This window comes from Aythya fuligula, chromosome Z, assembly GCF_009819795.1.
Source record: "Aythya fuligula isolate bAytFul2 chromosome Z, bAytFul2.pri, whole genome shotgun sequence".
Classification (NCBI taxonomy): domain Eukaryota; kingdom Metazoa; phylum Chordata; class Aves; order Anseriformes; family Anatidae; genus Aythya; species Aythya fuligula.
Genome location: NC_045593.1, coordinates 10,276,755 through 10,300,668, shown reverse-complemented (window position 1 = coordinate 10,300,668; position 23,914 = coordinate 10,276,755). Strand labels below are relative to the sequence as shown.

The 23,914-nt window shown below is 60.1% G+C and overlaps 2 protein-coding genes across 3 annotated transcripts in view; both read left to right on the top strand.

Annotated features, from left to right (window-relative positions):
• The window catches only part of FAM214B (family with sequence similarity 214 member B), a 28,843-nt gene extending 10,983 nt beyond the window's left edge, over nt 1-17,860 (top strand). The window contains exons 1-10 of one of the 2 annotated variants that reach the window (XM_032206728.1): nt 5,077-5,117; nt 9,625-9,717; nt 10,425-10,626; nt 12,121-13,385; nt 14,252-14,310; nt 14,614-14,710; nt 15,032-15,190; nt 15,456-15,524; nt 16,185-16,390; nt 16,980-17,860. In XM_032206728.1, coding sequence (XP_032062619.1) covers nt 12,297-13,385; nt 14,252-14,310; nt 14,614-14,710; nt 15,032-15,190; nt 15,456-15,524; nt 16,185-16,390; nt 16,980-17,133 — 1,833 coding nt within the window. In that variant the 5' untranslated portion in view covers nt 5,077-5,117; nt 9,625-9,717; nt 10,425-10,626; nt 12,121-12,296 and the 3' untranslated portion in view covers nt 17,134-17,860. Of the gene's footprint in view, nt 1-5,076; nt 5,118-9,624; nt 9,718-10,424; nt 10,627-12,120; nt 13,386-14,251; nt 14,311-14,613; nt 14,711-15,031; nt 15,191-15,455; nt 15,525-16,184; nt 16,391-16,979 lie in introns of those variants that run through there. The other variant, XM_032206727.1, reaches the window with a different exon arrangement.
• A 326-nt stretch (nt 17,861-18,186) lies between these two features.
• On the top strand, nt 18,187-23,788 carry STOML2 (stomatin like 2). The gene is made up of 10 exons (XM_032205807.1): nt 18,187-18,227; nt 18,507-18,659; nt 18,983-19,082; nt 19,939-19,997; nt 20,365-20,466; nt 21,041-21,175; nt 21,894-22,038; nt 22,349-22,428; nt 22,648-22,776; nt 23,464-23,788. Exons 1-10 carry the CDS (start codon nt 18,195-18,197, stop codon nt 23,593-23,595), a joined length of 1,068 nt encoding a protein of 355 aa, XP_032061698.1. The 5' UTR covers nt 18,187-18,194; the 3' UTR covers nt 23,596-23,788.
• Nucleotides 23,789-23,914: the final 126 nt, after the last annotated feature.

Sequence of the window (23,914 nt, the reverse complement as noted above, 5' to 3'; positions counted from 1 at the left end):
GTGTCCGTGTCCTTGGAGGCACTGCTGGAGGGACTGGAGACGAGCACTGCAGGGAGCAGAGTGGTGTCAGGGTATCCCAGCCTCTGTTGGGAAGGGTCAGTCCTTGTTCCGGGAGGTAGTGGGGTGTGCAGTCACCTTGGGCAACCTCAGCAGGTCTCTGTCGTGGCTGGATCCTGCCTGGTAACCTTCCCCTCCACGCTAAGAGAATGGGAGAGGCAGGATGGAAAAAGGAGCAGTCCCTGCTGGGGCAGAGAGGGATAAGAGGTAGGTCTTTATTAAGCCAGGGGGAAGAGCCGGGCTGGGGAGGATGCTGCACAGATCTGGGCCACAGCTGCAGAAATCCTGTGTGATCTGTGCCCCTCTGGCACTGCTGCAGACCCTGGGGGGTGTCCTGGGGGCTGTGGATGGCTGCTCACCTCCTCCAGCTCGGGGCTGTGTAATTTCTATCTAGCCCAGCTGGTCTCTGCTGAGTTTGACTCGTGGTGGTCCCGCTCGTCATGGCTGAGGGCTGGTCCCCCGTGGGAATGGTGGAAGTAGGGCCAGCAGTGAAAGCAAATCACTGTGTATTTAGGGCCAAACTTCCTGGAGCAGCCATTTGGGATTCCCACCTAGGCATTCTGCAGCAGGTGCTGGAGTAGGCACTCGGTATCTCCGACAACCAGAGCCATAGATCAAATACCTGAAGGGAAAACACCCCGTGCTGGTCTGTGCTTGGGGGAGACTCTTGTTTCATCACCCCTAAGGTCTTGTAGGCTTGCAGCTGGCTCCAGGTACCTCCTGTCCTGCCTTTTTTACCCTTGGCTGGGAGGGATGGAGATCAACAGGCTCCAGCACCCTCCAGAGACCCCCAGGAGCCCTGGCCCTGCGTCGTGTCCATCTGCTGAGCCTGTTGGAGGTGAGGTGAGGAGGGGAAGGGAAGGGCAAGCAGGCTGCTGAGTTGTGCCTGCTTGCAGGAGGCTCCAGCTGGGGCAGGAGGTGGTGGTGTCCCTCCCTGCCACGGGTGACTGCTCCCTCCTGCTGGCCAGCTTCTCAGCCCACGAGCTCAGTCTCTGCGGATTAACCTTTTGCCCCATTCCTCCTGCAGGTCTTCCTCCTGCCCTGGGAGGTTTTGGGCTCCAGGCAGGTTGGGGTGAGCCAAGATGAGGCCGTGGAGGTGATGAGGGGCTGGAGGACAGGAGAGGAGCAGTCAGAGCAGCAGGACTGTGCAGCCTGGGAGAGGGAAAGGGTTTCACTGCTGCCTGGTGGGGCTTTGGAGAGAAAAAGCCCGGAGCCGGGCTCTCCTGGGAAGTGCCCAGGAACAGGATAAGAGGCAGTGGCACAAGATGCATCGAGGGAAATTCCAATGAGATATCAGGAAAAATATTTCCCCACAAGGACAGTTGAGCTCTGGAGCAGGGCCCAGAGAAGGGGGAGCAATCTCCAAATTCGGAGAGCCTCAGCCCTCGGCGAGGTTGGCCCCGCTCCAAGCAGGGTTGGACCATGAGGTCCCATCCTACCTGCACCACTGCCTGGTCCTGCAGCCCTCGGGGCACCTGGCCATGTAGCAGCTCACAGTTTGCGGGGCTGACGTGGTTGTAGGTGCATAGAGGGCTCGGAGGTGTGTTTGTCCATCCCCTGGCCGTGGCACAGCAAACGCCAGCCCTTCTCCTGGCTTGGTTCGCTTCAGCCAGCCCCCAGCTCCACAGCTGGAGGGGCTCTGGGGTTATCATCCCCGTGGTGCCTGTCCCAGGCCCGGACACGGTGACAATTGGAGGGGGAAGTCACCAGTAGTCTTTTTAAAGGCTCCAGCTGCCTGACCATCCCGAGCAGATAGGGAGCAGATGGAGGCTGAGATGAGCCCAAAGGACTGTCTGGAAAGAATTACTTGCTCCCAGTATTTTCTGTTTCTTTGCCAGCCTTTTATTCTCATGGCTGCTCTTTTCCTGATCCTGTCCTTCTGCGAGGCTGGCTGCTGGCAGCTTCATCAGCCTTGTCTTCAGAAACAGCTTCGCTCTGCGATTTATTGAGTCTCCTAGCTTTGACCCTGGTGTCTGATGCTCCAGAAGCCTGAGTCCTGCATGCAAGTGCCAAAAGGGTTTTTAGTGCTTTCCCTGTCCTGTCTGCAAGAGTAACAGAGCAAAGGGGGCTGCATGTAGCCTGGGCAGAGCTGACCTGCAGCAACAGCTCCATGTGCCTCCCCATCTGGCAGAGGATGCCCCTGGCATTCAGGCTCCCCAGACACTTTCATGTGGGTTTTCAAGGTCTAGGACATTCCCACGAGCCCACATTTGTCCCCAGCTCCCTTCTCAAGTTGCTCATCTCAGCCTTTCCCATGGGCTCGTTGCTGCTGGGCTGCGACTCGGGGTGAGTGCTGCGCGCTCCCTTCCCCTGGCCGCCTCTCCGTGCCGTCTGCCTGTTGCTCAACCCGGCTCTGGGCCCTGTTGCGTTACTTGGATGTCCCTGTTACAACACGCGTGCATCAGGAGAAGTGGGGACCACTCATCTGAGCCAACAGGCCCCTGGAATCTCCTCCCAGCTGCGTGGGTAAGTCACTGCGTGGCCGGGGACCTGCTGTTGTCTGGTGGTCCGTGGAGAGCTCTCGGTTCCTTCGTGGGCTCCCTGTGCACATCAGATTTGGGGGGATGTCTGTGTCCCCCGTGACATAGCTGCCACCAGGGTTGGTGTTTTGCAGCTGCTGGTGATGGCTCAGCTGCTCTCTGAGATCTCTGGGCTGTAGCAGCACAGCAAGCCATGGACTGCAGCAGCAGCAAGCCCAGCTTGCTCACGGGGGCCTTCATGTTGTAGGGACAGATGTGGGAACTCGTGTCTTGTGCAGGAGGCTTGTCTGATGTGGCTGTGTCTTGAACCCTGGGCAGGTCCTCTGCCACCAAAACATGGGCCTTGGTGTCCTCGATGCTGCCATCTGCATCCAACACCTCCATCCCGAGGCCATCCCCACTGCATGCAGCTGCAGGATGCACGGGAGGTTTGGGGCTGTGGGCCACGGGGTTTGGGGTTTCCATGGGGTGGAGCAGGAGCTGGTGCTGCCCTGCTGGCTTGAGTATGCCTGGAAGCAGGCACCCCAGGCCCTCTTGTTGCACTTCAGAGAGGCTTGAGCGCTCGTGTGTTTGCAGTGGGAGTGTTCAGATGACAGCTGTGACACCCTTTTCCTAATGCCAGCAGAGAGTTTCTCTCTTATCTTCAGTCCTCACTGGAAGGAGAGATTTTTGCCTTTTCCTGGCAAGACGCAGGACATCGAATTCCTGGTAGAAATACCCCTTCCTCGCAGCAGCCCTCCTGGACTCATCCAGTTTGGAGGTGGTCAAACACCTCCAAAACCTCACCCTGAATTCCTGCCCAGCTTCTGTCCCTGCTTCTGGCCTTCGCACCCTGGAGACTCCCTAAATCGCAGCTGGGAAGGGATGAGTCGGGTGCAGGTGGTATCTCCTCCTCCTGTGCCACGCAGACATCCAGCACGGGGAGTGGAAGAGATACGGGATGTCCCTGCTGCCTTATCTGCAGGCTGCAGCTTCGTGACGCCGAGCCGGGTGCCGGTGCCCAAGCACCTCCCTTGGAGGGCTCTTACGGTAAAAGGAAGTGTATTGCAAGAGGGGTGGTGGCGAGCAGGGACGCTTCCCACGGGTCAGCGCTGCCCTCCTCACCGCAGGCGCTTCACCTGCCCCATCTTCCCATCTGTGGCTTTGACACCCCTGCCCGGAGTTGCTCCGGGTAATGCAGCATCCCCGGGACTTTCTGTGACGTGGTGAGCAGCAGGGCAGGTAGGGAAAAGGTGACACTGCCGTGGCTGTGCCAGCTGGGGGCTCGTCACTGGGTCTGGTGGGTGGTGGTGTAGGTTATGGTGTGAGCTGCAGAGATCGGGAGGGAGCACGGCTCAGGTAAGGAGCTGAGGATACGGGGGACCTGCAGGGGATGCGCCTAAATAGGGTCTGCTGGCTGCGGGGGACGGGGATGTGGGGTGAGAGTGAAAATCAGCATGCAGCAGGGGATGCAGAGCCAGGCTGCCGGGCAGAGGATGTGGGGAAGGTGAGGATCAGGCGGCGTGGGTGGCTGCAGGGACTCGGGGCACGGTGAGGAGGAAGGTGGATGGCTGTGGTTGTGTGCAGCGGTGGCCGGGGGTGAGTGTTGGGTGGCCAGGGGGCAGCTGAGGTGTGAGCAAAGAGGTTCCTGTCACCCGCTGATTGCCGTGCTGACATCCCTCAGCTTGCAAAACCTCAGCCCACAGCCCCAGAGCGCCCTGCCAGGGGCTCAAGCAGCCCGCTCAGGTCGTGCTTCCCTGCCACAGGGAGCAGACAGGATGGGAGTTACCAGTAAGTGATTCGCCTTTCCTTCAGGGTCAAGCTAAACAGGTCAGGATAGAGTTCCCCAGGGCTTCTGATGCAAGAATAAACCAACCCCAGGGTGTTATTCCTCCTCCTGGCACATCAGATAGTCAGGCCGAGAGGACTGTTAATCCTAATGCCTGTGCTTCACTTAGCCTGGTGATGACCTAGTCCTGTTTGGACCTGGCGGATGCCTCCCCTGGACGAGTGTCCTGCTGAACACGTGGCAGCACGTTGGTGCCCTGGTCACGGCCAGTGTGCTGAGCAGTCGTGCTCCCTGCCCTCTGCCATCCTGTGAGCTTTGTAAGCACAAACAGTGGGAGATTGCCCGTCGGTTCCAGTTGGCACCAGGGGCTGGGATGGAGCCACCAGTCCCCGCTCCCCGGGCTGCCACCCATGGGACCAGCGAGGGGAGCCTGCCCTTGTGTCCCTGCATGGGGTGGCACTTCTTTTGTCACCCCGGGGTAACCACCACCACAGGGTCAACTCTGGAGCCTGCACGGTGCTGAGCTCCGCAGATTCCCCTTGCCATAAAACTTGCACGCCTGGTGCTGGCTGCACTTTCCCCTCGGGAGCGGCGGCGCACGGTGGTTACCCCGAGGTGGGGAAGACACGGCGTTTGGCGAAGCGAAGCCAGCCCGGAGGAATTTTCCCCTTGTGGCCAGCTGTTGTCCTGGGCCTGGCTTGCGTCCTGCAGCACTTCCCACCCCACACGTCCTCGGGGAGGGGACCGGGACCGGCCCACCCTCCGTCCTCCCTCCGCCGGGCGAGCGGGTGCCACGGTGGGTGCTCGCGGGGGTGAGTAGCTGCGGTGCAGCCCGTCAGCATCCTGCTGCCTCCGCAGGGATCCTCTTGGGCAGCAGCGGAGAGTTTTCCCCACCCCCAGCTCTGCCGCTGCCTCTTTGTTTTCTGGCAGAAGCCTCCGTGCCTTTTCATCGCCGTTGAGGCGCTGAGCAGGAGCCTGCATGTGCCGTGAGCGCGTCTCGCCGGGGACGTGACGCGGGCTGCCAAGCCTGCCGGGCTGCGCATCGCCCCGCGGGGGCTGGTGGGCAGCTCCGGGGGTCTCCCTCCCATGGGCTGCCCCTTGAGCGAGGCTTCGAGGCCGCCGCTTTCCTCCGATAAGCCTCCTGTCTGCTTGGCAGCGCTCCTGCACCTTGCCACAAGTGGAGTAAGTTGGATGGGGAGGGCACGGTCCCCAGCCGGGCTCCGCACGGGGCTCGCCGTGGCCATCCTCCCCGTGCCATCACTCCTGCCGGGCAGACACCTGAGAGGAGAGCGGCGCGGGGGGCTGCGGATCCGGCAGCGGCGGCGGCTGAGGATTGCGTGTGCTGCGCCTGCCTCCTCTCCGCGCATTTGATCTCTCGACTTCCAGCGGGGACTGAATTCCTGTGCTGGATTCTGGGCTCGGCTCTTGTGAAAGGATCCAATTATTTCAGAGCTTTGAGCATCTCCATTTGCTGCCCATATTTGCAGCGCCCGGGTCTGCGCTGGCTGGAATTCCAAGTGATTAACGTGGCTGTGACATCCCTCCTAGGGGTGTTATCTTTGCTCGCTGTCCCCCCACCGCCCCCCCCTTTTCCTCCTCCAGCAGCGAGCCTGCGAGACAGGCAGGCAGAGACAAAGGTCTGTCCTCAACCTGGGCTGTCCTCCCGGTGAGCCGAGCGGCTGCTGCTTGCCTGGGATCTCCCCGTGCTGCGGGTTTCGTGGGCTCCCGGCTGGACGCCGCCGGCTGCATCGCGGAGGTTTGAGCCTGCTGGGCTGGGTGGGCAGGGGGTGCTGCCGGCTGGGGAGAGCAGCCCGATTGTCCTGCCGGGTGCTGAGCTGCTTTTCATTCTCTGACCGTGCTTTCCTGGGGGAGAGGGGCAGCCGTGCATGGAGGGGAGGCTGCTGGGGGGGGGGTGGTTTGGGTATTGGGGAGAGCCACGCACAGGTGGCCGTCGCCCTATGGGGTCTGCCTGCAGACCCTGCCAGCCCCCTTCCCAGCCGCAGGCTATTGTCAGCATCGCTGATGCCGAGGCAAGGTGTTGGAAGAGATCCGGGTGCGGGGCTTCAGGTGGTGCAGGGGTAAAGCCTGCGGGCTTCCCGAGCCCCCCCCGGGGGGAGCTCTCATTGTGTTACCCCAGCACGGCGAGCGGGAGGGCTCGGACCCCACGTAGCCTCCCCACGGCACCTGCCTGCGGGGATGGGGACGGCACCGTGGGGCAGACCCCAGCCCGTGGCGGGGACAGGAGGCATCGGTGCCCTCGGGAGCTGTGTCCTGAGGGGTGTTGTCAGCCTGCAGCGAGGTGCTGGGAGGGAGAGAGAGAGGGACAGTGCCATCGGGCAGAGGGAGGTGCAGGGTCTGTCCCTGGTGCTGTCCCTGGTGGCTTCCAGGAGCTCGCACTCCTGATGTGGGCATGGCCCCTTCCCATCTGGGCTGGGGCTTCCTCCCTGCTTTCTGCACGGGGGCCAGCACGAAGCAAGGCTCTGCAGCTGCGTAAATCTGGCACAGCGGCGGGCCTCCTTCAGAGCCCCCGGGAGCAGGGCTTGCCCTTGCAGCGGGGCAGGGATGCTCCCTCCCTCTGCACCCTCTCTCCTCCCCTCTCCCTCCTTTCCACCAGGCGTGAGCTCCTTCCTCCCCAGCCTGAAGCCCAGGGGACCTCCGGGGCCACCTCCACCCCGTTCCTCCTTCCCTTCAGGCTCCCCTCTAACTGCCTCCTCTCCAGGGTTGCTGCCTCGCCCAGGGATGATGCTGGAAGTGGTCCCCAGCCTCGCCTGTCCGTATCTCTGCTGACAGCCATGTACCTGACCTTGCAGGCCTCAGAAAAACCTTCCTCTGACGCCAGCGTTGCTGCTGGTGCTGCCGTTCTTCGGGCGTGTGATGGGAACTTTCCGCCTGCCGGCGCTTCTCAGGCTCCGCTCTCAGCCTGTGCCAAGGACCTTGTGGCTTTACACATCCAGTGGTTACTTTTTCTTCCTTTTTCTGCGTTCAGATAGGACTGGCAGAGCTGTGGCTTATCCTCTGGGCAGTCACTCCCCAGCAGTTTCTGTTGCTTCTTCTCTTGCCTCGTGCTCTGCACGTACCATGGGTGATTCTCTGCCAGCCCCGCTCCTGCCTGAACCCAGGGAGGCTGCAAGGGTTTCCTTAGCTCTTCCCAGGAGCAGAAGGCAGTATAAACACCAGCTTGGCATTGTTTTATTGTCCAAAAGCTGCAAGAAGGTCTCTCATCCGTGCCAGCCCACGGTCCTGGTGCTCTGCCCCAGGCAGACCCACGGTCTTGGGTCCTGCTGGGTCCCTTTGGGCACAGCCCTTGGTCTCCTTGCATCAGTGCCAGGTGCCCCTGTCCCACTGCTCTGCCCGTCCTGCCCCCAAATTGCCCCCAAAGCTGCCCTTCCCCAGGCCTAGCCAGGCTGGGGGAAGAAGGGGAAGCTCTGGATCCTGGTGCCAGGAGACCCACAGCAGGGCTGTGACCCTGGTGGCACTGCAGAACCATAGAAGGGGATTTTTTCTCCTTCAAAACGTGGTTGGTACAGAGGGAGCTTTGCCACACAGCAACCATCCTGCTTGTCTGAATGATGGTCTGGGGCAGATGACTGCCCTGCTGGCCCCATTGCTGCTGGGGTGGCCTGGGAGCTTGGTGTGAGCAGGACAGAGAGCAGGAGGAGCTCTTGCCAGGCTTCCCCCTGCAGGCAAAGCCCATTCAGTCCTATCTTAGAGCACTGATACGGGCCAAAACACCAGCAAAATCACAGCTGCTTGGGCTTAGGAGGGACCAAATCTTTGGTGTGGGCACAGGGAGCCCCGGGTGGCACCTGTACAGCTCTGCAGGGAGGACCCAGACCTGCTCCTGTCCCATCCAGGCTGCCAGAAGCAGGGCTCTGGAGATGCCTGGCTCTGGGGGAAGAAGAAGGGAGAGATGTCCAGGGGATGTCTCCCTGTCCCTGCTGTAGGTGCAGTGGTTTGGGGTCCCTGTGTTGCTCTGTAGAAGGGCTGTGAGGGGCTCCTGATGCATTCAGGGGAGAGGAGCAGTGCCATGCTCCTGCTGCTCCCTGTCCCCAGCTACAGGGCGTGTAAAGGGGTCCCAGGGTGTGCTTTTAGGGGTGGGATGGGGAGTCCTGGTGTTTCCCTGCAGGGTGCATTTGGCAGCAGCACCTGGGTTGGCAAAACGAGGTGCAGCCCCTCAGGCTGGGGGTGCACCCTACTGCCCTGTGCTGGCATCAGCGGGTGAATGGCATGGAGATCTCTGGGATGGGTTTGTGGTGTCAGCGTCTCCTGATAGACTCATTCTCCTGCAAGGCAGCTGCCTGTGGGGAGCAAAGGGCTCAGCCTGCCTGCCCGGGGACTTGGGAAGGGCTGTGGCTGCAGCAGGGTGTGGGTCAGAGAAAAGAAAGGGCGCAGGCTGAATCTGCACTTTTGTCCTGCGTGGACACTGGCAGGAAGGATGTGGCTTTCTCCTGCCGCCCCGTGCTGACTCGTGCTGCTGGCTGCTGATTTTGTTTCCCAGTGGCTGGCCGTGCCACAGAAGTCATGGTGCAGACCTGCCCTGGGATGGAGGAGGGAAGCAGCTACCTGTGGTGAGAGCTCTCCCCGTTCCAGGTGGGCAGAGCATGGTGTGCCAACACTGCAGCGTCTGGCCGTGGCTGTGAGCACCCACCTGCTCCTCTACCAGCCTTCCTGCAGGGTGCCAGGAGGAGCTGGGCTTTACAAAGAGCTTTTGTCAAGGGTTTGGACCAGGGGGGTTGTGGTGCTGCAGCATTGACTTGTCCTGCTGCGAGTGCTCTGTGGGAGCTGGCGTGTTGCACCTCTGTTCTGGCTCTGTTCTTCCCCTGGCTCTGATGGAGGTGGCTTTTGGGCTGGTCTGCTCTGAGAGACTGGGACTAATTGCAAATCTTACTGGAGATGTAACGAAGGAGCAGCACATTTTCTATGGCAGTCAAAGTCAGGCCACACATTCGTTGTACCAATGCAGAATTTGCTGGACCGAAGTGCAATGGGGTATTTGGTGCCTCTGAGCATCCCTGCAGGGATTTTGTTCGTGTGCCTGGCCCTGCTGTTTCCAGCTTTCAGAGCAGTGCTCGTGGTCAGGTTGTTCAACAGGACACAGGCAGTGGCTGCCTGGAGGGGAGCTCCATGGCTGAGGCTTCATGGGGAGGGAGGTGCACAGCCCCCAGCGGTGGGCAGCATTTTCTCCTTCACCCAAAGCTTCCTAGGACTGCAAAGCTCCTGAGCAGCCCCGTGGCAGAGGGACTGAGGTGCCCCAAGGCTGTGACGGTGTTGCACCATGAGCTGCTGCCTGGATTAATTCTCCTCTTTGCCTTCTTCCAGGCATCAAAGCTGCGGTGCTGGTGGATTGTGACCACAAGGGAGCTGTGTGGCAGCTGCAAATCTACTTCACACATCAAGGGTGCCTCTGAGCAGGTGAGAGCTGTGCGCGTGGAAGGATCGCTGTCTTTGCTCTGGGGGAGGCTGATGGGAGGGCACTGTGCTCAGAGCTGTCAGGCTCCTGGTTTCTGCCATCCCTACCATGCATCTCCTCCCAGAGGAAGGCAATTGCAAGCTCTTTTCCTTGTGTGTAGGGCCAGAAAGTGTCCTGTGCTGTGGGTGGATGGGGTGGATGGGCATGAGCCCAGTGGCTAGCTGGAGGCCCAGAGGCTGCTGGTGATCTGCAGTGTCGTGGAAGGCAGGCCATGGAACGATCACCAAAAGGAAGCAGGGATCTGTTCCTACACACAGGTTTTCACGCAGGAAGGCAAGCAAAAGGGGTGTAAAGGACAAGCAAGATACGAGAGTTTACAGCTGAGCTTAAAGTATTTGTGGCTTAAATGGAAAGTAAAGTGAAAATACTGCCTGAGATGACCTATAGATTCATGTGACCTTTGGATTTGGGAGAGGCTGAACTTCAGTACTGCCTTCTCTGTCTGTGTGACCCTGCGGGCAGGTAGCCCCAGGGTTTGGGCAACCTGGTCCGGTGGGAGGTGTCCCTGCCCATGGCGGGGGGCTTGGAACTGGGTGATCTTTAAGGTCCCCCCCAACCCAAACCATTCCCTGATTGCAGCCTCCTGCCCTGCTCTTGGCGAGCCTCTGAATCTCACCGTTCCTGCATCTCCCCTTTTCTTTGCCCTCAGAGCTGCTGTGGAGACTGAAGAGCTGGAGAGGACGGCGCAGAGGTTCGGAGGCACACCGTGATGGTGGGAGCCATTCCACGGCAGCCACGCCGCTTCTGGGGGGTGCCTGGCTGGCAGGTGTCTTCAGCGAGCTGTGCCAACGACAGCCCACGGCGGGACGGGGAGGTTGATCCGGAGCACGCTGGGGTTCTGCTGCAGAGGGGTGAGTGTGGGGGCAGCCAGGGCGGGCTGCAGCATGGGGGTTACACAGCCTCAGAGAGGGGATGAGGTGGGAAGGGACCCCTGCCCAAGCAGGGACACCCAGAGCAGGGCGCCCAGGACCACATCCAGGTGGCTTAGCCTTCTCCCCTCCAGGATGAACATTCCCAGCTCTCAGCCTTTTTTCATAGGAGAGCTGTTCCAGTCCCTTAATCATCTTAGTGGCCCCTTGCTGGACCCTCTCAGGTGTGGCCTTCACTGACCTGCTGGTATTGTTCCTCAGAATACAGCCCAGGATAGCACTAGCCTCTTTGTGACAAGGTCACACCACTCCCTTGCGGTCAAATTGGTGCCCACCAGGACTCTCAGGACCTTTTCAGCAAAGCTGCTCTTCAGCCAGTTGGCCTCCAGCACATACTGGTGCCTGGTGACACCTTTCCTTGCTTCTCTCGAAGTCCCTGGCCTCAACTACACCGACTGGGCACCTTTGCATCCCCATCACAGCGGGGATCAAACTACCACCTGTGGCATCAGTCTCCAGATGGCCTTGACCTGCTTGGGGAACTGCGTCCCCTGTTGCATGCCTGCCCCTGAGCCTTTGTTCCACAGGAGCAGGGAGAGCTACTGGGACAGGCAAAGGGCAGAGCTGCAGGCGTGGGCTCTTTGTCAGGCTCTGAGGCTCCTCAGTGGGCCAGTGAATTTTCAGCAGGCATCCCATCTCCTCTCCTCTTGCAGACATTTTAGGGTTTATTGTGCCAGACAGCTCACAGCTGGAATTCTCAAAACCCCGAAACCGGGCTGAAAATGGAAATAGAAGCCTTGTGTAGCATGAAGGAGGCTGAGTCCTCGAGGAGGGCAGGGGTGGGTGGTGTGGATGGTATGGGGTGGGTGGATGGTGCAGGCACCCATGGTGGGCTCTGCAGCCCCTGGTGCCACCCAGCTGCTTCAGGACTCTGGTCCAAGCTGGCAGAGCTACCCGTGACAATAATTCAGGTTCCCCCAGGTTGCACAGACAGGTTCCTGTCCCCACTGTGGGGCTGGCAGCCTCGAAGCCAACCCTGCCTCCTTTAGCGCATGCGGCTGGGGCTGGTTTCTTTGGCAAGCGCTCCGAGATCTGGCTGCTGTTGCCCAGAGGGGTGATTACAGTCCAGAGCCCCTGGGACTGGTCTGACCTGCCTGACTCCTGTGCTCCAGAGCAGCACGAGCACAGCAGGTCCCTGGCAGAGGGCAGGCCCCCTTCTCCTCACTTGCACAGGCTTGTCCCCAGACTTGTAGCCTCCAGCCCAGCTGGAAACTCCTCTCTGTGCCCAGGCCAGGAGGGAAGCGCTGATCCTGCAGGTGGGTGATGCTGTGGGGTTCCCTGCAGAACCCACACAGGGCTGGTTCCTCTTCCCATCCCTGGGGAGGGAGGTCCGAGCAGGGCTGCCCACCTCCCACGGGTCCAGAGGGCAGGACGAGGACCCTGATCCCTGCTGACCTCTCTCCTCTCGCTTTCCAGATGCTGCACTGCAGCGCACCCCATAACGGGAGGCTCGCTCGGACGTCCTGAGGGAGAGGGCCCAGCTCCTGCCCTGCCCTCCCACTGTCACCCGTGGCACTTTACTGTCCCCCTCCTGCCGCTGCATGGGCTGTCCTGGCTCCAGCTCCTCGTGGGGCCCAGCCAAGTGAGGCTCCATGCGGCACATCCACACGGAGACGTCCCTGCCCCCGGAGCCCAGCGCCGACTCCGGCCTGCCCCGACCCAGCAGAGAGGCGGCCTTGGAGCCTTCCTCGCAGCGCTGCACCCACCACGGCATCCTCATGGGCTACAACGAGACGGAGATCAAGCGCCAGAAGGTTTACCAGGTCTCCATCTTCTCCCATCTCTCCAGCTCCTCCGAGAGCACGGAGCAGCGGGCGGGCAGCCGGCCGGCTGTCAAGAGGGGATACCCCGAGCAGCGAACTCCGGAGGGGGTGCGGGATCCCAAACGAACTCACTGGGGTGGAGGGGGGGTGGACAGCAAGTGCGAGAGGGGCCCCGGGCAGGCTGCCCTGGAGGATGACGATGCCTTCGAGGACGGTCTGCTGGTGGAGGAGCTCTCCCTGTGCGGCTCTGCCCAGCACTTCTCCCATAGCGGGCTGCGGGTGGTGGAGCACCGGTGCGAGGGCAGCCCCAGCCCCAGCCCCAAGGCCAGCAGAGAGGACAAGCCGCAGGATGCCTCCTCCTCCTCCTCCTCCTCGCGGCCTCAGCACATGGCTTGCAGTACTTTGCACACGAGAGACGGTTGTCCCGTCCCGCCGGGGGATCAGCCCGCGGGCTGCGGGGAGAACGGGGATCGGGCGAGTGGCCACAACCTACTTGACCTTGATTTGCACAATATTGCACAAACGTCCCAGCTGGACTCTGCTGGGAGGAGAGAAAAGCCGGGGAGCAGCCCTGCTCACAGCAGCAGGGCTAGCGGAGGAGAGGAATGGCCAGTGGCGGCCAACGGGTGCAAGGAGCCCCCGACCCCGCAGGCGGTGCTCAGCCCCGAGCCTGGCAGCCTGAGCTCCCTGGAGAAGACGCCTTGCGGGAGCAGCCGGGTCAGCGGCAGCAGCTGCCCGGCCAAAAGGAAGCTGCTGCCCGCTGGTGAGGTGGTGGCCGACTCCTGCTCCGAGGACGAGAGCCTGTCCCCGCCGGCGAGGAAGAAGAGGGCCCTGCCGTGCCACCCGGTGCCCACAGCCTGCCGCAGCACCGACGCCAAGGGAGCCCCTTTCTGGAACCACCTGCTCCCTGCAGCCAAGGTGAGCATCACTGTGGGGTGGGAGGAGGCAGGGAAAACAGCCTGGAGACACCCAGAGCTGTCCCTTTTGGGCACATGGCCCAGAGTGGCACGGCACCCTGTCCTGTCCCAGTGCCACGGCACGGTGGATAGTGGCCGGCCCTGGGACACGTCTGTTGCCTGCCACCAGCCCTACAAAAGCAGAGGCACCCTGGCTTGTTCCTGCTCAGAGCCAGGATGCCCTGAGCGTGGGACACACACAGCTCCATCCCTGTCCACGTGCCCTTTTTGGTGACTGTCCCCCAGCCTGGCTGCCCCCAGCGCTGCCCTTGCAGAGTGAGGTCCTCCAGCAGCTTCCCTCGGTTTTCCAGCCTGGTCATGCCAGCTAGCTCCATCATCCCTTTGTGTTGTGCTGCCCTTTGTGTGGCTTCCAGAAAGGAAAACCCCTGAAAAGGGGGCACTTTTAAAAAGGAAGCAGCAGTGAGGCCCTGGTTTTAATCCCCCACCCTACAGCTGTAGGAGCCAGGCTGTGGGCAGCCCAACCCTTTGCCCAGATTTTGCATGAATCGCCTTGGGAGAGGACTTTTCCCAGACTGGCCAGGGAGCTTTGTCGTACGTGTTACCCTTCCTTAGATGTGGTTTACGGGGTGGGAGGCTGCGTGCTGCACCCTTGTCTCAGGTTTTGTCACCACCTTTCTCACTAGAGCCACTTTGGGAGGGTAAAGACCTGCCCTGGCAGCCAGGTCTGGGTTTGGGCAGCTCTGCAGCATCTCTGTGCTTCATGCTGCCCCGCATGCCATCCCAGCAGGGATGTGGGACAGGGCAAGAGGTGGTGCACGGTCCCTGTTTGGTGCCCTAACACGTTCCTCGGTTTCATGTCCCTTCCAGAGCTCTGAAGATTGCACTGCGGTCGGGAGGAGGCTGAAGAGCGGGCTGCGCCTCAAATCGTGAGTGTCCCAGCAGCTCCTGCCCCACAGCAGGTCTGGGGTGCACAGTGATCCCAGCACCCTACAGCCTGCTGTGGGGCAGATGGATTGGGTTGGGTTCCTGGGCATCTCCCCTACGCAAGACTCTGGGCTGTGGGGTGGAGGGAGGCTGCCCCTGGGGTTAGGAAAATGGCTCAACTTCTACCAGGGAAAGGGGTGGTGGGAGAGACGTGTCCCTATCAGGGGAATCAGGGGAGAGGGCTCTGCGCCCCCAGGGAGATGTGCTCTCTGGCCCCACACTGATGCTTGCTCTCCTCTCCCAAGGCGACATCTCCGGAGCAGCCCCCGGAGGGGGACCCGCTCCTCTGCAGCACCCTGGGCCACCACCACCGTCAGCCACGCTCTGCTGGGCAACTTTGAGGTAACAGCACCCACACGGTGATGGCCTGCTGGGGAGGGAGGTGGGTCTGGAGGGCTCGGGCTGGGCTGGCATTGAGCTAGGAGAAGATGAGCCCAACAGGAGCTGGATGCTTTCTGTGGCAGCTGGCGTGGGGCTGGGTTGCCTGTCCCCGAGGGCTTCGTGCACGTTGGCGATGTGACGTGGCAGCTGCAGGTTCTTTGCCGTGACAGAAGGCTGGTTTGAGGTCACCTATGGCTGGATGGGATGGGATCTGTCCTTGAAAAAGCAGCCGTGGTCCCTTGCAGGCAGCCTGCAGTCCCTGACGCTTCCCTCCTCTTTCAGGAGTCCATCCTGAAGGGGCGCTTTGCACCATCGGGACGCATCGAGGGCTTCACAGCAGAGATCGGTGCCAGCGGCTCCTACTGCCCCCAGCATGCCACCCTGCCTGTGGACGTCACCTACTTTGACATCTCTGAACACAGCGCACCCTCACCTTTCCTGGTACGTGCACACAGGCTGGGCTTATAGTAGACATGAGTGGGGAGCTGTGTCCAGACACTGCACATCCTCAGGGGCTGCTCTTCCATGGAGAGCTTGGCTCAAGCAGCCACACGTCTAAGGAGACCATCAGCTATGGCAGGAGCAACATTTAACCTGCAAAGCAAAGAGAAAGTGGGGTCTTGGCCCCATGCTGCGTCCCAGCTGGGCTCTCCGTGGGCTTTTTCTCTCTCTCTCTCTCTCACACATGCTGTTTATTTTGCCCCAGGGAGTGATTGACTTGGAGGCCTTGGGAAAGAAGGGTTACAGTGTCCCCAAAGCTGGAACCATCCAAGTGGTGAGTGGTAGCTGGGCTCCTGTTGCTGCCTGGGGTGGAGATACTCCATTATCACAGAATCTTAGAATGGCTTGGGTTGGAAGTGACTTTAAAAACCACCTAATTCCACCACCCTGCCATGGGCAGGGACACCTCCCACCAGACCAGGTTTCCCAAAGCCCCATCCAGCCTGGCCTTGAGCACTGCCAGGGATGGGGCATCCAGAGAGTCTCTGGTATTGTGCTGCTTAGCAGAGGCAGCAGCCAGATTTTTTTCTGCAGAGTAGCAGCATGGCCACCAAGAAAGCACAGTGGAGGGAGCACAGGACCTCCAGGGTGCTGACAGGAAGACAAGGGGGCAGGAGATATGGGGAAGGATGATGCTGGTGGGGTGTGTATGTGCAGAGGGGATGGGATGGGAATAAGGGAGTGGAGGTGGGTGGAGAGGATGAAGCTGTGGGCCAGCTCAGAGTGACCTGTGCTGGCTCTTCTGTGAGGGACACGGACTGGGCAAGAGCCGAGCCTCAGGCAAAGCCCGTTTGGGGCTGGTGCGGGGCAAGGACAACTCTTCTGGTCCCTTGTGTCCTCTGTTGTCGCCCCCAGACACCCCAGCCCTGTCCTATGGATCTGTTCCTGGGCCCTTCCCAGTCTGACCCCCCACCTACCCATCCTCTACCCCCAGACCTTATTTAACCCCAACAAGACTGTGGTGAAGATGTTCTTGGTGACGTACGACTTCCAGGACATGCCGGCCAACCACATGACCTTCCTGCGCCACCGCATCTTCCTGGTGCCCGTGGGGGAGGAGGAAGGGGCCACCGTGGCCCCCAGCGAGCCACCGGGCACCAGCCCGCCCCGCAGGGTCCTCTGCTACCTGATGCACCTGAGGTAGGGCGTATGGGGTGGGATGGAGACCTGTCCTGGGCTCCCAGACCCTCTTCCCTATGTCCCTGCTTCCCCTAAACTTGCAGCCCCCTCTGGGGTGGCAGCCTGACCCCGTAGCCTTGGGGGAGAGCAAGCACCAGCTGCTGTTGGCACTGGAAGGGCTGCAGGGAGCTGTTCTCCTGCCCCATGGCAGCCACCTCTGTCCCTCTGAAGGCAAACAGAGCGTGGCCACTTTGACCAGGGGCCACAGGAGGGGAAGGAGTTGTGTCCCCTCCTCCTGATGAGGCTGTCCTGCCCTTGCCTTCAAGTCTGAGGCTCTTCCACAGAATCATTAAGGGTGGAAAAGATCTTCAAGATCATCTGCTCCAACCATGCCCCTACTCCCAATGTCACTCACTAAACCCTGTCCCTAAGCACCACGTCCAGCCTTTCCTTGAACACCCCCAGGGACAGTGACTCCACCACCTCCCTGGGCACCCCTTTCCAATGCCTGACTGCTCTTTCTCAGAGGAAATTTCTAATTCCCAACCTGAACCTCCCCTGGCACTACTTGAGGCCGTTCCTTCTAGTCCTATCACTAGTCTCCTCCCAGGTTTCACAGCTCCAAGTCGGGGAAGATCTACCTTCACGACGACATCCGGCTGCTTTTCTCCCGCAAGTCGATCGAGGTTGACTCGGGGATCCCCTACGAACTGAAATCTTTCACGGAGATGCCAAGGAACCCCTGCTACTCGCCCTGGGCCTGACCTTCTCCCTCGCCCCGGGGCTGCCGGGGAGCTCCCAGCCCGCTGCTTCGGGGAGAGATGAGTAAAGGAGAGATGAAGCCCTGCCACCTTCACGTGTCGCCCTCCTCACCTGCCCCCAAGTCGCGGCTGTGCCCCCCTGCCATCGCCAAGGGGGTTTCATGAGGAGGAATGGGGGCAGCCCCACTGCCCCAGGGACGTGCCCAGGGCTTTTGCCACTGCTGCCCCAAACCGGGAGGCACGGCTGGAGGCAAAGGGGGGAGGCTGCCCGTGCCCATCCCCGGGGCGTGAGCTGAAAGCGTGGAAAAAGTTTGTATTTATTAGTATTTATTGTCACTGGGTGGGTGGAGGATCGGAGGCGCTGCTTTTTTTCCCCTACAGGTGCGGGATGAGGCCCCGAACAGCGGGGGCTGCACCCCCAGCCCCATGGGGCTGCCAGGGCACAGCGAGGGCGGCCGTGGCCCCAAGTGGAGGGCAGGGGTGACCCTGTTAGAAGATGGGGGGCTCTGTTAGAAGCCGGGGGGCTTTGTTAAAAGCCGGGGGGCTCTGTTAGAAGCTGGGGGTGAGGCTGAGACTCGCTGGGCACCATCTCGGTGATGTCTGAAGCATCGAGGGGTGCGTGTTGGTGGATCCCCTCACCCCTTGGGACAGAGGAAGGAAGGAGCCAAACCCGGAGCTGAGGGAGCCCCGCAGGTCGCCGTGTGTGTGTGTGTGTGTGTGTGAGGCGATAAATTTGGGGTGGGGGGGGAAGAGACGGGGAAGGGTGGTGTGGGGGGGGGGGAGAGCTGCCTCAGCAGCCATCCGCCCCCCTTCCCGCAGCGCCGCACCGGTACTTCTGTGTTGGGTTTTATTTAATAAACGTTTGGAGACCGAGCCCTGCCTCACACACAGCTCCCTGAGGGAACGAGGAGGAAGGGGGGGGAGGGACACGAAGGGGAGGGAACACAAGGCTTGGGGCCGCCGAGGAGGGCCGGGAGGCGGCATTGAGGGCTCCGGAAGAGGCGGCGCGGCCCGGGGAGGTTCCGGGGCGGCGGGCGGGGAGCGGAGGCGCTTGGGGGGCAGCGATGCTGGGGCGGGCAGCGCCGGGGCTGCTGCGGGTGCGGCCGGGGGGAGAGCCCCTGGGGGGCCGGGAGGGTTTGGGGAGGGGGTGTGGAGGGGTTGTGGCCCCTTATAAATAGCGTGGGGTGCGAGGGAAGGGGCTGGGGGGGGGCTGTGGGCAGCCACGCTGTGTGGACTGAGCCCAGTTTGGGCACCTCGGGGTGCTGGGTGGAGGGGGAGCAGGGGGAGGAAGGTGAGGATGAGGATGAGGAGGGTGGTGGTGGTGGTGGTGGTGGTGGTGTCAGGGGGCTCCACGCCGCGCCTCTCGGTCCCCGCAGCGCGCCCAGCAGCTGAAGCGTTCGGCCTGGCTGGCCCCAGCTCCGCAGCGGCTCAACTCCGGCCTGCCCGTCAACATCGGGGTGCTCTTCGTGCCGCAGCAGGAGGCCTGGGTGGTGGAGAGGATGGGCAAGTTCCACCGGATCCTCGAGCCCGTAAGGAGATGGGTTTCGGCCCTTCTGGGGGCTGGCAGGTGCCTGTGGCGGCGGCCGGGCGCGTGGTTTGCACGGGGTTTCAGGGGACGCTCGGAGCACCTGGGATTATTCTGACAGGCTGCCATCCTCTTAGGTGCCTGTTGACTGATTTCCTTTAAAATAGTGTGTTAAAAGCAGCAAGAAAGCTAAACTCACCACGTTTATTCTACTTGAAGCGTCTGCAGCATGTCGCGTACTTGGGCTTTGTTTGCACGGCGCTCTCTGGGTGGGCAAACTTCTGCCTGGCTTCGGGGCTCAGCTGCCTGATCCCACCTTTTTCGCAGGGTTTGAATTTCCTCATCCCTTTGCTGGATCGGATTCGTTACGTGCAGAGTCTCAAAGAAATTGTCATTAATGTCCCAGAGCAATCAGCTGTCACCCTAGGTAAGGAACAGGCTCTGTCTCCTGCCCTTTCCCTTTCCCTGCATCTGTGGTGAACAAGGGACAGCGTGGGGATGAGAGGAAATGTGCCAGGCTCCTAGAATCAGAGAGTCATTAGGGTTGGAAAAGACCTTCAAGATCATCTGCTCCAACTATCTCCCAAATACCGTCACCCACTAAACCCTGTCCCTAAGCACCACATCCAGCCTTTCCTTGAGCACCCCCAGGGACGGTGACGCCACCACCTCTCTGGGCAACCCGTCCCAGTGCCTGACTGCTCTTTCTAAGAAGAAATGTCTGTGGACCCAGACTTGCCCATACCCATGGCACTATGACCAGCAGAACCCCTGGAGGTCCCGTGAGCCTCTCTGGGCTGCTCCACTTCTTGCTATGATGAATACAGAATCAATTTTTCAGATTTCAAAAGTTTTCATTTGTTGAACCAGGAAAAGTCTCCTGTGTTTTTGCAAATGACACAAAAATTTTTGATCTGGTTGGTGGACTTGTCTGTTAAAATTCTAGTGTTAAGTTTCCTTTTTTTTTTTTTTTCCCCTCCTAAATCTTTTATCAGTTAAGATAGCTACAGCACGAGATGTTTCGATCTTGACACCTGAGGTTTCTGGTGTATTTAAAAGTCAGAGTGAGGCACTTTGTAGGGAATGTAGGGATCCTTCTGACAAAGCATTTTACACAAGGAGACCTATTTCAGCTGATCCCTCTCTCCATGCTACACTGTTGACAACAGGAAGGAGAGGGATGACTGTGCCCAGCTCTATTAATTCTGTCAGGGGAGAGGGGGGCTGCCATGCCTTTTCTCCTCTGTTTTAGTAAACAGGATGTGTCATTCTTTTCCCGGCAGATAACGTCACCCTGCAGATTGATGGAGTGCTCTATCTGCGGGTCATGGACCCCTACAAGGTACCGTCCCTGCTGTCCTGGGGCCCAGCTTGACCCTGGAGGCACGAGGCAGCTTGCAGCCTCCCGCACCCGTGGCTGTGCCCTGCAGGCTCTGCATGTGTAGCCTCACACAGCTGGCTGCCGTGGCCAGTCTCTCCTGGCCTTTTTCTCTTTGAGATGCACGCTTCAGCCTCTGTCAGGCTTGCTGTGCTCCACGAGTGGGTGGGCTGAGCGTCCCCTTCTTTGGGACTGCTCTCTTGGAGGAAGAAATCGATGGGGGTGCCTGTGGCAGGTTTTTCATCTTAGCACAACCTTTCCTCACCTTGCCTCTTTTGGGATCCCTTTCAGCAACACCACGGACTCTCTTGTTTTTGCTTCTGTTCCGCAGGCCAGTTATGGGGTGGAGGATCCTGAATATGCTGTGACGCAGCTGGCCCAGACCACCATGAGATCTGAACTTGGCAAACTCTCCCTCGACAGAGTATTCCGGGTGAGCAGGGGAGGTGGATACCAGCACCGCCAACATCTGGCAGCATCTCAGAACCCTGCGGGGCCTGTATGGCCGTACATATAACACTAATGTGCCCTTTGCTTATATGGCATTAGGCTTCTGTTTCAGTGAACGTGTTTGTGAATCCTTGGAGATGGGTCTTGCTTTGGGTCTGTTTGGCCAATGTCCACACCCAGCTGGCGTGATTGTGTTTCTCTCAAGTCAGCTGCACTTTGCTTAGGCCCAGTGATGAGTGTCCTGGCTGAAGTGGTTCAGGGGGGCTGTAACCCTTATTGGACAGAAGCAGGAGCTGTTGGTGTTCCTGGGACATCTCTGTATCCAGCTGTAGACCAGATGCTTGCATCAGCAATTTCAGTTTGGGGCACTGCCCTTTCTAGGAGAAAGTGACCTCTCCGAGAGATGTGGGAAGCATCTTGCCCTGCCCTACACCTGTGGAGTTGTGATTTTCTGGCTGACCTTTGCCCACGAGACGAGGTGTCTATTTCCCTTCTGACCCCTGTCTCATGCTAAGCACCTCTCCTTTGTTCTCTGCTGTTTCTTTTGTGCCTGCCAGGAGCGTGAGTCCCTCAATGCCAACATAGTGGATGCAATCAACCAAGCCTCAGACTGCTGGGGCATCCGGTGCCTGCGATACGAGATTAAGGACATCCACGTGCCCCCAAGGGTGAAGGAATCTATGCAGATGCAGGTTCGTCTCTCTGGGTGGGCGATCTGGAATGAGAGGGAAGTTTCCTCTTCCACGAAGCAAGGCTGTTCTCCATCCAGAGCTGGCAGCACTCTGGGCCATCCTGCAGGGAGGGAAGCCTGTTGGCACTTTGGCTGTGAGCACACAGCTATTGAGTAAATAATCCCCATTCTTATTTCTGCAGTGGTGACCCCTGCCTAGTACATACAAGCTCTGCCAGCTCTTTTTAAAATCCCCAGGGCCTGTTGGGCTCTGCAGGAAGCAAATCCCAGAGCTGGAGATCTCCCCTTGAGGAAAGGGAGCCCAGGGCAGGCCTGGAAGGGGAGGAGGGGAAACAGGCTGGCCTGTTAGTTGTGGACCAAACTGAGGAGGGTTGTGTGGGCTGGTGGGTGTTCGTGGGAGCAGTTTCAGTGAGCTGGTGGTGCCCAGCAGCATTACAGTGAGTGCCCCACATTGGAGTCAGTGTGGCATATTGTGAGCAGCATGCCCAGGGTTGGGGCAGCGTGGCGTGGTGTGCTTTGGGCTCACTGCTGCAGCAAACTGCATCTGGGAAGCAGAACCAGCCCTTGCTGGGGACCACTCAGTTCTGTAGCTGTCTTCTTACCCTTTGCTAAGCTGCCCTTGCCCAGCAGGGACATAGAAGTGTCTTTGCTGTGCTTGCCCCATGGGTGGGATTCCCCCGAGTGGCTGTGGCAGGCAGGCATCTGACCTGTGTTTGCAGGTGGAGGCAGAGCGACGGAAGCGTGCGACAGTGCTGGAGTCAGAGGGGACGCGGGAATCTGCTATCAACGTGGCTGAGGGGCAGAAGCAGGCCCAGATCCTGGCGTCGGAAGCTGAGAAGGCTGAGCAAATCAACAAAGCTGCTGGTAGCACCTTTGGCCCTGAACACCAGGGGATCTGCACCCCTCTGTATTGAGGGGTGGTGCTCCCTGGGAGCAGATTGCACTGCTGTGAGCCAGGCTGCCTCAACTGCTCTCATCCCCCCTGCTGGGACCCTTGGGCTGTGCTGCAGTTGGTGTTGCTTCTCTACAGCCTGGGGCAGCAGGAGAGGTGTTGCAGGACAATCGTAGTGCTATTGTTAGAGAAAAGGAGGCATTGCATGCACTACGTTTTCTTGATGTATTTCTTGCAAGCGTGTTGTCACAGTTCTGATCTGCATCCCGTGCTTCCTTGCAGGAGAAGCCAATGCCATGCTGGTCAGGGCCAAGGCCAAGGCCGAGGCCATTCAGCTCCTGGCGGCTGCCCTGGCCCAGCAGGTGAGTGAGGGCTCCTTGGGGCAGCCAAAGCTTTGGTGCCAGCACAGGGAGGTGATCCCAAAACTGGGGTGGCACCTGGCTTCCTCGCAGATACCCCCTGGCATCTTAGCAAAGAGATTTGCTGACACCTGGGGCAGGCTGGGGGTGCTGGCACGGCTGAGCTCTTGGTGGTGCCTGGCTCAGCCTCCTTCATGCTGAGCCTCGGCCATCTCTCCGCAGCACGGTAGCGCGGCTGCCTCCCTCTCTGTGGCCGAGCAGTATGTGAACGCCTTCTCCAAGCTTGCCAAAGACTCCAACACGGTCCTGCTGCCAGCCAACACTGGCGACATCACCCACATGGTCGCACAGGTCAGTGTCGGAGGAGGGACCCTGCCTCGTGTCAGAGGCTGAGGGAGGTGAAGCTCGCAGCCCCTGTTGAGGAGGTGGTGGTGCTGGGAGAGGAGAGGTGTGGACATGAGGAGGAATTTGGCCCAGTGGGTGGGTGTGAAATAGAAGGTGTGGGTTGGGGAAGCTGCTTTGCAGCATCCTGTGGGAACTGGAGGGTCTCTGTTGTGGCAGCCCCTGGCTGTGGGGCTGGCCTGAGCCAGTTGCGGCTGTAGGAGACAGGACCCTTCTCTTCGTGCCAAAATAAGGTGGCAAAAATATGAGGCGAGTGATGACTTTCTGTCTCCTTGAGGTGGAAGTTTGCCTCTTCCCTCTCCATCCCTGAAGAAACAGGACTGAACGGGGATTTGGGTAACTGAAGGCACCTGAAGGCACCACTGAACTGGCAGGAGTCCTGCATGGGGCTGACTGATACTGTGGTGTAGCACAGCGACATCAGGGCCACAGACAGAGCCCCTTTAGAGACTGCTGCGGCCCTGCCTCCTTGTGGGACCTGCCCTGTCCCAGCCCTGTGTGTGCCCTGTCAAAAATCGCCACAGCCCCACAGCGGGGACACTTCTCGCTGCCCCACAGGGCCTTCTCTGGAGACCTTCCCAGTCCCCATAAGCGTGCGTTGTCTCTCCTCCCTGATGGCTCTGTCATTCCCTGCAGGCCCTGGGCATCTACACCACGCTGACCAAGACGCAAGCTGTGAAGACTCAGGACGAGATACCTCCAGCCCATGGGGACCCCCAGCCCCCCAGCACGGAGGTGCTGAAGGCAGAGCAGGCGACCTCCAGCTAGCGGGGCCTGGAGGACACTGGACACACTGACGGCGCAGCACCTGCCAGAGGGGATATTTGCTCAGGGCCTGCTGGGCTGTGGGGAGCTCTGCTCTGCTGCCCTCCCCAGTGGGACTCTCTTCTTTTCCTTCCCTTAGCCCTAATTTTGTATTTGGATTTAATCATGTAATAAATAGTCCTGGTGCTGCAGCACATCCTGGTGGTGCTCAGGGCTGTGTATCGATGCGGGGTGAGGTGATGTTCGTCCTGAGCAACTCGGGGGGCTGGATAATCTGCAAGAGGATTGCTCTGTGGGGCTGTGGGCTGCCTGTCCCTGTGGC